Source organism: Lonchura striata, chromosome 2 (assembly GCF_046129695.1).
Source record: "Lonchura striata isolate bLonStr1 chromosome 2, bLonStr1.mat, whole genome shotgun sequence".
In the NCBI taxonomy this organism is placed as follows: domain Eukaryota; kingdom Metazoa; phylum Chordata; class Aves; order Passeriformes; family Estrildidae; genus Lonchura; species Lonchura striata.
The window spans coordinates 53,342,993-53,355,824 of record NC_134604.1 but is presented as its reverse complement, the minus strand read 5'-3'; the positions used below and the strand labels follow the sequence as shown (position 1 = coordinate 53,355,824).

Below are 12,832 nucleotides of genomic sequence, written 5' to 3'. Positions count from 1 at the left end.
ATATCTGAACAGACTATGGCTCTTCTTTAATGGAGGGCTTTAGAAATAAAAGCACTGAACTCTGGTTCTTCTGATTCCTGACTCTTCCTGACTCTGATGGTGGAGGAGAGACAGCATCTGCCAGACTCATTTTCTGAGAAATCCACATGGTGCTCAAAAGGAGATTGTTACTTTCCCTGGCTTACTGGGTTGGAGTACAGAAGGAAGTGTTAAACAAGACTTTCAAGAGGATGCCTGGAGAAGGGTACTGTTCAGTAGGTCCACCTGTGAGCCATTAATTTCTCTGGGAGGCAGTATCTAACCACTCACTTGTCTGAGTAAAGATAAGAGAAAGGGCCTTGTTATAAACTTCAGTGGGGGGGGGGGAAAAAAAAAAAAAAAAAATCTTTCTTCCCCTGTCAGATGCTACCACACTGTTTTAGTTCACTCAGGCTTTACTTCAACTTTGCACCAGTGTGACAATATCAAAAAGAATGGAAACATATTTGCATACATTTGTAGTACTGCACTTCTTATGAGCCCGGCAGGAGTTCAGTCCATTGAATTCAGTGACAGCAGGGCCCAAAAACACCTATCTTAAAATTAGATGCTTATTTTATTTATTGCAGTGGATCTGATATCTTACCACCCATGGTTTGTCAGGTACCCAAATCTCCCACAAGTACTTCGGCATATCTCCAAAATTCAGTGCCTAAAAAGCAATAATATTTAAATAAAAAAGACGTGTCATTCTTACTAGAGATCTTCAGATCACCCACCTCCCCAAATGGCCCAATATTGGTACTGTAGAAAGCAAAATGTGAGTAAATTTCTACTGAAGACAGATAAATACCTTTTTATGTGGGTTCACAAACTTCATAGCCTTGTATGACCAAACATATGGGTGGCAACATTTAAAATGCTACATCAAACATCAACGTGGTTTCTGAAATCTGAATGTTGAACATTTTGTTGTAGTCCAGCAACAGATTTTCAGATGCATTTTTATTGTTCTGTTTAGTGAACTACCAAAATGTCTCATGATAAGAAACTTTCCTCCTTTTTTAGTTTAATGCACTATTAAGCTTTTTATTAAGATATTATTAATCAGCCTTGAGATTTGAAAAAGCAAAACCAGCAGATCTTTGAAACTGCAGTTAAAGCTGTGTTTAATGTAGGAGCATTAATGGATGTTCATGCTCTGTTACTAACTGCTGAATATAAATAGCACTATGTACTACTTCAGGTTCCCTCCCGAGTATAATACTCACACACCCCAAAATATCACATCTCCAAGGACTAGAGTCATAAAGACTGTGTGTATAGGACTGTAAGAGAAGAGTGGAGGGAAAGTTCAGTAGGTTACTAAGTTTGCAGAACCTTCAAATCTGCTTATTCTGAGAGAAGCTGATGTTCTTATTTAACCCTTAGAAAACTACTGAGATAGTTCTGAACCATCTAGGCCAAAACAATACATACATTTGGAAGGACAGACAAAGTCAGCAACCAACACAACACCAGGCCTTTGCACTGTTCTATTTTATTTGAGAAAAGAAAGCTTCCCAGAGGGAGAACATTACATTAAGAGTAATGTTTTCAGAAAGTCGGACAATTTCAAATCCTTTCTCTGTAGAGTAATATGCCCAAATTGCAAACAAGCACTCTGTGCCCCATATTCAGAAAAAAAATTAGTATTCTGTATAGAATGGTTTATCCATTCCTTTACCACTCTATAGTGAGCAAAATCCTCAGAACACTTTACATCAAATAGTACTTTTACTTGCAATGGAAAACACATGTCTCTTCCAAAGTACTCCCAACAGGTACCTTGAATATCTCACAAAAGTTCTGTGTTCTTGGAGAATTGTATCACAGTTCTAAAAGCTTTTTCAAGAAATCCCCTTGAAAACAGAAAGTCATCTTAAGGATTTTATCTACCAAAAGTATTCTCCTCTCATATCTGAAGTCACATTTCCAACTAAATTCAGGAAGTCCCTTTTTGTCATTTAAAATTTTAGCTGGGAAAAAAAAAACAAAAAAACCACAAAACCAAAAACTAAAATGCTCTACACAACCAGAGATGTTATTTGGTCTTACACAAGCAGAAATGTTACTTAGTCTTACACTCTGCATGAAAAAGCACTTATGAAATCCATGGGGATTAATAGGGAGAGTTTAACAATACGGTAAAGACACTGGGAATGCCTCATTCTAAAATCTGCCTGTACCTTCTGTGATGTTTTACATAGGCTGTTTTCCTCATTTACATGAGTACAAATGAAGAGAAATTCACCCAATAACAATAGAAATAAACTGGTTAAAAGGCAAAGAAGGGGCCCCTGTTGTCCAAGCTCTCTCTTAGAATGCATATTGACCAGTTTTATCCACTTTTATCAAAATTATGATTTTTTGAAAATATACTCCATATTACCCAATACCTCCCTACTTGTTAGAAAATCACCTTTACAGAAATGTCACCTTTGCAGAAATAATATGTAGTTTCCTGAAAATAATTGGAAAGCAATTACAAGACAAATTTCTATCACAAATAATGAATGTTTCTCCTACCCCCTTAGGTAGTTGAAAGCTTAGAGAGACCATGAAAATAAAATAGAAATGAGCAGGAATAAAATCTCATTCACATAACAATTTTCAGACTGAAAAGACAAATTCATGGCATCATAAAACACAATGCCTTTTTCCTACAAAAAAGCATGCTACAGCTACATCAGAAGTGAAATATATCTCTCTCACTTTCCCATGCTTTCAGGAATGGTAAAGATCATTACATATTACAGGGACAGAAGAGAGAACCAGGGAAGCAACAGATTCATACTACCCCCATCCTTTTTTACAACTTCCCTGTGTGCACCAACACCTTGTAGAAAGGTGTACAGAAAGCAATCCCCTGCTCTCAGTCTTCCAGTGTCAATTCAAATCACAATTCAACTTAGACCATACTCTTCAAACAAACAAATTACAGCTTGAGGCTGCATAAAAAAAAAAAAGGTTTTGATATAGAGGAGAGGAAAAAATAGTTGTAAAAATAAGATTTATTTTACTCTTTTTTTTTTAAGTATGACAAAAAATGAAGTTCTAACTGGAGATGAGTCCCTTGTCCCTGAGGTCAGTGTAGAAAATACTCCTATCAGCTGATTATCTAAATTCACGACTCCTGCAATGGTTCATGACTGACATACATTTAAAATATAGGGTTGGGTTCACAAGGCCTTAAAAATATATGGCTTCCCTAATGATGCCTTGTGAAGGCTGACGGAGGCTAGATGGAATTAAAGAATAAAATAGCTATTTATTAGAAGGCCTCAATGGATACACCTTGGGCAGTGCAAGAGCCCAGTCAGGGCTACACCCAAGATGAACCCAAAACGGTCACAAAATGGATGATTGGTCACAAGGTCTCACTTTTACAAGTTCTGGTCCATTTGCAATTGGAGTTAATTGTCCAATTGTAGCTTTAGGTTATGAAGTCCCATTCTTTATGCTTTTCTCTCTTCAGTCCACATGGTTTATGCTCTTGGGCCTGAGATTTGAACCATTTATCCTTGGTCCCAAGCTGGGAAAGGAATTGTTTTGTCTACCTACTCTATGAAGAGAGCTTACCATCCCCTATTATGAAGCTCAGAACTACACACTAAAGCAGTACAGAATCTGAAAAATATAAAAGCTAAAACCTAAGGCATCACTAAAAGGTGTTCAAAAGTCAACATAATTTAAGGTATTATAAAACGTGCACGATTTGTCTCTGTAAACCTTAGTACAATTTTATCTTTTTCTTTCTGTTTCTCTATTTCATGAGCTGAGATCAGCAAAATCTTTCAACCAAAATGCACACTTGCTTTTTATTTCATTTATCATCCCACATTTACAAACAAAAATGTTATGGGAATACCTTGAGCTAAACAGTTTGGATGGAAGAAGGAAATGACAAAGTCAGCATCAAAGATAAGATTGCAATCCAACAGCAAGGAATACAACAAAAAAAAAAAAACTTGCCAATTGCTTTTTCCCAATAAAATGAACAGATAGAAGCAGAGTAACCTCTAAGAGTAATGAAAACAACCTACTGTGTCATCATTTTATGCAAGAAAGGGAAAGAGAAGATTAGCCTAAAACTCCTACAATAATATGGATTTTTTCAGCTGACAAAAGCAGTACTATATAAAATCTTTTCTGTGCTTTATTTCTAATTACCTTCTATCCTTTAATGAACAAGAAAGCACTTGATCTTGAAAGTCCTTGTGCAGTCAAAACTCCCACTAAAATTAATGGGACGTTTTTTCCAGCCTAAGAGCTCTAAGATCAGTCCTCATACTTAGCCCTTTCTAAGCTACTTCCATTAATCAAACTTCTTGGGCTTTTTTCTCTCCTTTTCCACGAGGATCATATATTAAAACATACAGACACTAGAAATCATAACCTTGCCTCAGGAAGAAAGCCTGCTTTCTTTGATATCCTCTTTGTTATCCTCAAAAATTAGCTCAATTTCACAAGTAAAACCCCAGTTTTGAAGAATCTTGATTACCTGGACACCTAGTACTTAATTTTGGCCTCTTTCAACAGCTCTGACAGATGCTGCGACAGTGCCTGAGGAAGTTAAGCTGTCTAAATTACACAATTGCCTTTGGAACTCAAGCTGTCAGAATTACACATCTGAAATGCACATACACAAACTTTATAATCAAACCTCACCAAAACAAATAATGGGATTCTGAACAGTCTTGTGTCTCACCCCAGCAAAACTGGAGTTTAGAGACTATAGTTCAATGCCTGTTTCTCCTATTGAGGCTCACATGACCTGCAACAAATATCTGATATGCCTAAGAGGAATAAAGTCAAATCTTTACTTGTATGCCTCAATAAACCACTTCATTTCACAGACTTTGTTTTTGCAAAAAAATCTAGCAAAAAATGCTGTATTCTAAAGTATTTACTGCTATGATTGCTTTAATACAGTAGCATCAATATCCCACCCCTCTGTTTTCTCCCACTGAAATAGAATAGGAGGCTCCTGCATAAAAACAAAAAGATAGTACCATGTCATTTGACAGATTACAGTGTAACATTGTCCTAAGAAAAAATATGACACTCATTTATGGCTGATCATTAATAGGTCTTAGCAAGGATAATCTCCTTTGTTGTTTTTTTTTCTTTTCAACAGCACAGTAATGTGTATATAAATGGGAAAACTGTCAAGACACCATGGCTTTTAATTGTTCATTTAGAGAGCCTGAGAGTGACTGTACTGCACAAGCATACAGTCCAGGAATGATAAAATTCTGTATGGATTCTTACAAAAAATTACATCTTCCTGTGAGGATGCTGTAATATCTGTGAAGATTCTGTAACATTGCCTTAATTTATGAGAAATTTAAACATAATGAACTTCTGATATTTTAATTATAATAAATAAAAAATCCAGCAGATGACAAAAAGAAGAGAAATTTTCTAAGGATGATAAAATGATTTGCACTTTTATTACTGCACACACATAAAGAACCTTCACAGTAAACACTGTTGAAGAAGCAGCACCAGACTAATTCACTGGGTTCTGTTCTTTGCAAGCTGGCCAGGTTTAAATTTACTTTAGTATTCCTTTGCCTACAGCTCGTCTTTATATTTAAATGCTGTAATTTACAGTACTTGAAAATACACAGAAAAAATAAATTATATCTACTGGTGATGGTTGCTCATCATGGAAGAGGAAAAAAATAGAAAAAGCAACAGCTATATAATTTACAAAGATAAGAAATTCTGCATATTTTCAAAAATGAAACCAACAAAAAAACCTACACAGGAGCAGTAATTTCCTAAAGGATGAAGTAAAACCTTAGAAGGCAAATTGTAATTTTTTTTTAAAGAATGAAGAATAATTAAAGAATATGCCAGTGTTAGAACTAAAAGGTTCACGAGATGTGCAATTATTTTCCTGTGTGAGAAATTAAGTATGTTTTTAGAAAGATAAATGAACATTTTTTCAGAGAAAGAACTGAAGTATATTTTTCACTGCCTTTCTCCTTTTAAACCCCAGTCTAGAAACTACCTATAGTGATGTTAGCAATGAATACAGAACACAGAAAATCTAGCAACACAAATGTTTTGGAGATGACAGGAATTCTACCTCATCAGAAGAAAGCAAAAAGAGGTTTCATAATTCAGTTTTAATTCCCAAAGTATGTGCATTCCCCCACACATTTCTGTATTTGCAATAACCTACACTATCAAAAACTTAACTCATAAGAACCACATCTCTTGACCACCTCACAGATCTATATCCCCTGCCTTTATCCCAGGTTCCTTTATAAAATTAAGTCTGATAGTTAACTAGTAATGGTTCAAATTAGATGTAAGGAGAAATTAACACTGCAAAGACAGTGCAAACATAAGATCAAGTTCACCTTTCATATTTTACAGTCAATTCATATCTCTGCTACTTACTGTCTATGTAACGTCTAATTAATGCTGATCTCCTGATGTGAGACCACTTGACAGACGTAAAACTTTATCACATGTAAGGTACTGAATATATAATTTCTGCAGAAGTCTTTTCTTTTGAACAGACATCTAGATGCAATCCATGCATAAGGACAACATAATCCAATTAATAACTAAATACCGCTCGGTATTTCTAGTACAGTACAAATCTTTATTGCTCAAGTGGATCTGGACTGTTAATGATGAAAGTTTACAACTGGTTTCAGCCATAAAAGATAATATAATCATCCCACAAATATCAAATTATTGTGGCTGTTTGCTTCTCCAGTGTTGCCAAAATTATCATCTGTGAAGTCTTCCACCCTTATCTCAAGGGCAAAGGATAGGTAAAGTATGTAAGACAAAGAATAATGTGTGGTTCCTGAGAAACAGATCACCACTATTTAGGCTTATGTGAATTACCCCTACATTAAATAAGTTGGTGGTTTAAATTTAGCTCAACATAGATGTGATTTATCAATGAAGAAACACAAGTAACCTACTTACTGGTAACTCTAAGGTCAAAAAAATCGAAGATCCAAACCACTACCTGACCAACAGTGATTGGCTCTTTGCACTGCACCTATTCTGTGGATACATTTTGGAAAAAAGTGGATGATAAGGGCCTATGTATCATCTCTCATGGCTGTGAAACTTCCTTCAGGTAGAAGTGCAGTAAGGTCAGTTGAATGAACACCCACAGCAACATTCAGGGAACAGATAGGTTCAGAAGTTTCAGCATTAAGTTAGCAAATTATATGTGATGGGAAAAAAGAAAAATACAATTTTTGTACCCTCCAGACATTTCTAAATACTAAGTGACAGTATACTAAAACCAAAAACAAACAAAAAAAACCCAAGAAAAAAAATAATATGAGAATCTTTCATCTCTTTCTAAAAGGAGAAATCCCCCTTCCTCATTTTTTCTCAGAGGCAGTCAATTATGAAGCAAATGAGAACCTTTTACATCTCAGAAGAGGACTCTAATATGGTGGAAAGACTCTTAGTCAAGAAAACCCACATTCTACTGAAATCTCAAAAGTGGATGTGATTCAACTTTGAAATTGGCACTATATTTCAATATACTAGGTTTTCTTCTTGTAATTTAATGCTTTGACTCCAATCCTATGAAGTCCATAAACTCAAATCCATGCTGGGAATAAACACATACATTGACATTTTCTGGTAAAGATTTGCACAGGCAACACATCAATTCTCTTCTATGAGGAAGGGAGCAGCAGCCCTCTCACTGAGGAAGTAGAATACAGGTAATTACTGCTGCCACTCAAAAGAAGTATGAACTTCTGACAACTGAAATAAGGTAATCAGAAGGGGATTAATACGATCAGTTTATTTTTATCACTATAACGGATAGTAATAAAGTAGTCCTAATAAAGACCACCAGGAAATCAAAGAAACAAAGCAATGCTTGAAACTTCAGAAGCTACCCTGATTACAATGCCTAGGATACCACTGACTGAGCCCACCGTTAGTATCTTTCCCTCTCAAAAAGTGTAAAAATAAAGTTTGTCAAGATTTAAATAAAGAATCTATATTGTTACATACATTCCCATTCATTTCTTCATATACCTTGTTTTTATAAAGTCTAATCTCAGTTTTCTCTTTATCTGAATGACACAGATTTTATCCCAGTTCTTACACTGAAGTTAGTACTGGAGGGAGAGGAAGGGGTTGTGCTGAGGTTTAACCCATTATACGTATAATAATACAATTAACAGATTTGCTTGACTAATGAGTTGAAGGCTCACTCATACCCTAAGCTATCTTATTTGTCATCTATTACCTTCATATAGAGTAAAAATAAATTACTCCTTCCGTTTTGCGCTTCTTTATAAACATGACTTACCATTTTAAATAAAACAGATAATCTACAAGCACTTCAAAATTTTTCTGATTCTACAAAAGCCAGACCTAAACTGAAAACAGAAGTTAATAAAATAATGCTGTCATTACAGCAATTTGCACAGCAAAAATGTTTTATTCACATTAAACACGATGAAAAACATTTTTCCACAAGATAATGCCAAACTGAACTCAAAGGTCTAAAATCTTGGCTTGTTATACCATCCCACACTAATCCTTTCATTACCAGCAGTTGATTTATATCAGTGAGTATTACAATATAATGTAATTAGTAATAGCAATATTACCACAAATAGTATAAACAGCTCTGCTCTACTACCTTTAGATTATTTTTGTAACCATGCTAATAACATACCATCAAGCATCAATACAAATCCTTGACAGCTTCTTGAAAAAAAGATTATGCATGTCTAAGCAATTTTCTCATACACAGGTTTTCCTTAGGAAACATGTTGTCACTATTCCATTAGCTCAAAAGGGAGGGTATGCATAAAAGAATCTCTGCTAAAGAAGTCTTGACTGCTAGCCAGGAAAGCATATGTTCAATAGTCTGTATTTACTGCTGGCTGGGTTAGGGTTGTAGGTAACACAGCACCAAATGAGTTTAATCTTTAAAAGATGTCTAGCAGTGCAGTGAGTGAACCCTTTGAATGGCACAAACCCCCACTTTAAAAGTATTTCAACAGGAACTGTTGGAAAGAAAACAGTGTAGATTAACAGATATGCAGAGTAGATATCTTAGGTCTGAGCCAGAGTCTCTGAAGCCCATCGGAACTTGGTTGTTGTCCTAAACTAGACACCTTTCTGTCAGGATGCATCCCTGTACAGGCCACCAATCACTGGTATCAGCGCTTGGCACCAGTCAGCGGTGGATGGAAATTGACTGCCACCACCAGTTTATTATCATACTGTAAAACTTACATACCTTTGCTCTGTGAGCTCTCATGTGCAGCTCCTCACAACACTGACTCTTCTGCTCAACCAGCTAACCCACTCTTTTATAACACCCATCCTTATTGGACATAGCTGTGACCAATTAAGGCAAGGCTGCTCCTACTTTTTCATAATTAACACAGCTGCAACTCCTCAGGGGTGAGATTGCCTTCAGCACTATCTCTATTCTCTCACAATCCATCCTCCCACACCTTCCTGGAGCAATTAAAAAATTTTCTCATGCATCAGCCAAAAAAAGAGCAGAAAACAAAAAAACAAGCAAACAAAACCAAAAACAAAACAAAACAAAACAAACTAACAAAAAAAAAAACCAAACCAAACAAAAAAAAAAAAAAAAAAAAAACAAATAAATAAAATCCCAAAAAAACCCACTCTCAAACCTAAGCCAAAAATTAAAATAAAGTGGTTTTGCTGAAAGTTCTACCATAATTTAAGGGTACCTAATTACCCACAGTCAAATGCTACATAACTGGCAAAGGTAAAAACAGAGTCTGTAACTCAGCACTATATATGATCTAGGTATTATACTGATGTCACTACTTTTGCTATAGATGGAGCCCATCATAGGCATCTATCTTTTTGCTGTCACAAGGTTCAGCAAGGATTCTATCATCATTGTTCAAAGATATTTTCCATATTGTCAGATGGTTGGCTGATTTGATTCTTTCCATTTTGTATGGAACTGTTTGCCTAATAAGATATTCAGAATGTCAACAGGTATCCTTATTACTATGATAAGATACATATGAGCCCAGAGAAAAGTCAGTTTTGTCAGGTTAAATTATTCAGAGATGGAAAACAGATTTTTCTCTAATCTCTTTTTTCTTTCTTCCTTTTTTTTTTTTTTTTTCCCAAAACAGTGTTTTAACTCATTAACGGAAGTATTTTAACTCAGTGTTCTTCAAAAGTTTCTATGTTTACAGTCAATATCTTTCATGGAATATTTCCATCTAAATTTTTAAAGTTTACTGCAAACAAAGATACAATGGAAATGTAGATTTGATTTTAATTTGACTGGTTATTTGGTTGGCTTTTTTTGAGGAGAATGTTGGCTAGTTGTTGTGGTTTCTGGGATTTTCTATGAAAAAACACAATCGTATCTATGGCTATTGATGGAAATTTACTTTCATAGGTATACTCACAGTTTATCTGAAGGAAAGTTATGTTACATGATTGTATTAAATATCATCAATGATGCCTCCACTTATCCATACCTTCACAATCATTTTACTGAAACCATAATCTTGAGGAACAAAATCCACCTCTTCTGATTTTTAAATTTTGCCTGGCTTGTGAAACCAAGAAAAGATGCCTAAGTCAGCCTAAACAGAATCTTTCCTTTGACCCTCAAATAAAAAGAATTTAACATGCTTGGACTAATCACCTCTTCACTTCTACGGCTGAGTCAGAATTTTACAGCTGCTTCTCCTGTTTTGATTTCACTTAACACTTTTATATTTGAAGTGGATGATGTTTAACAATTTGCAGTATTATGCTAAAATAAGCAACAATTTTTATTCTTTAACTAGGGGATCATCATGAAGTCATTCCTCCTTTTGTGAGATACTGCTTAAGAGAAGAGGAAAGAATCTTTCAAGATTGCCACCATCTAAGGATTGCTTTGGATGTGAAGATTAGAGATTTATTACATCATTCAGTTCTATGGCAGCTGACATGCAGATACAGAGAAACGACGTATAAATCCTCCTTTCCCTAGCTGTACCTTGAACACTCATACGCAACCAGGACTGACAAGGAAGATACAGTTCAATAGCTCCATATCAGTTTAAGTAGCCAAGATGAGCTTCTTCATTATTCCTCAGCTATTGACAAAAATAATTCACTTGATTAGTCTATATTAACTTTAAAAACCACCAGTTGTGCAAGTTCTATATTGCATTGACATTCAGTGTCCTATTAATCTAATATTCCCCAAGATTATACAGAATCCTCTCATAACCTGCTGATAACACAGCAACATATTTGAAGTTTTTAACTCTAAAATCCAGATTTTTAATTATTGTCATAAAATTCAATACTATCCTAAGAAGATATTATCATATCAATGATTTTAGGATCCATTTTACTATGATAATTACTTCTCTCTGATTTTGCAAAAGTAGACATCAGTTAGTGTTATGATGCATTTCCAATATTTAATTACACAGAATATTATTAATTCTGAATTTAGGAAGATAAAATAATTTTAAAAGCCCTCTAAGTACAAATGGGCAGTTTAGTGCCAAAAGAAAATAATTTTATGAAGCATAAAGGAATCTGTGAAAACCATTGTAAAAAGTTAAATACAGAGAAGGGAAATGTATAAATTAATTTTTTTTTATGGCCAAACTTTTGTCTGGTATGTTTTACTAATAACCATTTACTGCAGGAGTAGTCTACAAAGTTCTTCAATTTCTTATATGGATCCATCAACTAATTGTTTTTACTTGCCAAAAAAATTCTAAACACCAACTGTAACAAAAATCCTTTTTATTCTATACACAGCTTTTATTTGAATGGGTCATCACATTAGTTTATCCTATGTTCCCTCTCTTTTATATACATATTTTACTTATTTATTTGTATCTGGATAAGCAGGAGGAAAAAACTAAATTCCTGGCCTACACTTGATTGAGGATTGGAGTAAAATCTCAATAGCTGAAAACAAACTAATTGAAAATTTGTACTAAAGTTCAGCATTTAATTGCCTGAGATGTTAAATTCCTTTGTGAAGATGGGGTACTAAAGAGGGAGAACCTCTCACTTACAAAATTTTCTAGTGTGTTTTTTTCAAGCCAGCACAGCAACACTGTGTAACTTTCTGTGTGCATACTCTGTACAGGACTGGTCATTCTTCTAGAGAGAAAAAATAATAAAAAAGAATAGGCAGTCCTTTATTTCAGAAAACAAACTCTAAACCAAGATTTACAACAAACAATTCATGCTGTTTCTAGAAAAAGCAAGAGATAAGCAAGCATCCCTGAAGCTTTCTCCCAGCTTCTGATGATTTGAGAATCAGCCTGACAGCTATTTAGAAATCCACAACTGTTCTTATTATTTCATATTTATGCAGGGTAATGCTTTAAACAACAGATAAAAGTGATCATATGAATAAAAAGAAATTAGCTAAGGCTGAACTGTTCTATAGAGGCAACCGTGAAGCCTTAGAAAGTGTTTTTAATTTGTTGTTTTCTAATTCTCTCTTTAATAAAAACTAGTACCTAATGATTCAAACCACACATATTTTGAAATCTTCAGTATTATTACTCTTAAAGTATCCAATAAGAGAAACCCAAAAAAAAAAAAAACAGAAAAAAACCAAACCAAATAAAAAAAATAACCAACAAAACCCCAAAATCCACTAAAAAAATAAACAAACCACAAAACAAAAAGAAACCACCCATGATTTTGACACAAACAGCAGCAACATATTTATTTCATATTCTGTCCATAGAGTGATATTTTCACTGTTACAGAGTTCAACAGAAGATGCTACCAAATGTCCTTAGCTAAAAACACTACA

General features: G+C 34.6%; 1 protein-coding gene across 7 annotated transcripts in view; it reads right to left on the bottom strand.

The window, feature by feature from the left end:
* The window catches only part of PCDH9 (protocadherin 9), a 672,821-nt gene that overhangs the window by 378,634 nt on the left and 281,355 nt on the right, over nucleotides 1-12,832 (bottom strand). For 5 of the 7 annotated variants that reach the window (XM_031504809.2, XM_031504807.2, XM_077781369.1 and 2 more), the window contains one exon: nucleotides 626-691. The exons of the other annotated variants lie outside the window; for them this stretch is intronic. In XM_031504809.2, the coding sequence (XP_031360669.1) occupies nucleotides 626-691 (66 nt within the window). The remainder of the gene's footprint in view (nucleotides 1-625; nucleotides 692-12,832) is intronic. 7 annotated transcript variants of the gene reach the window in all.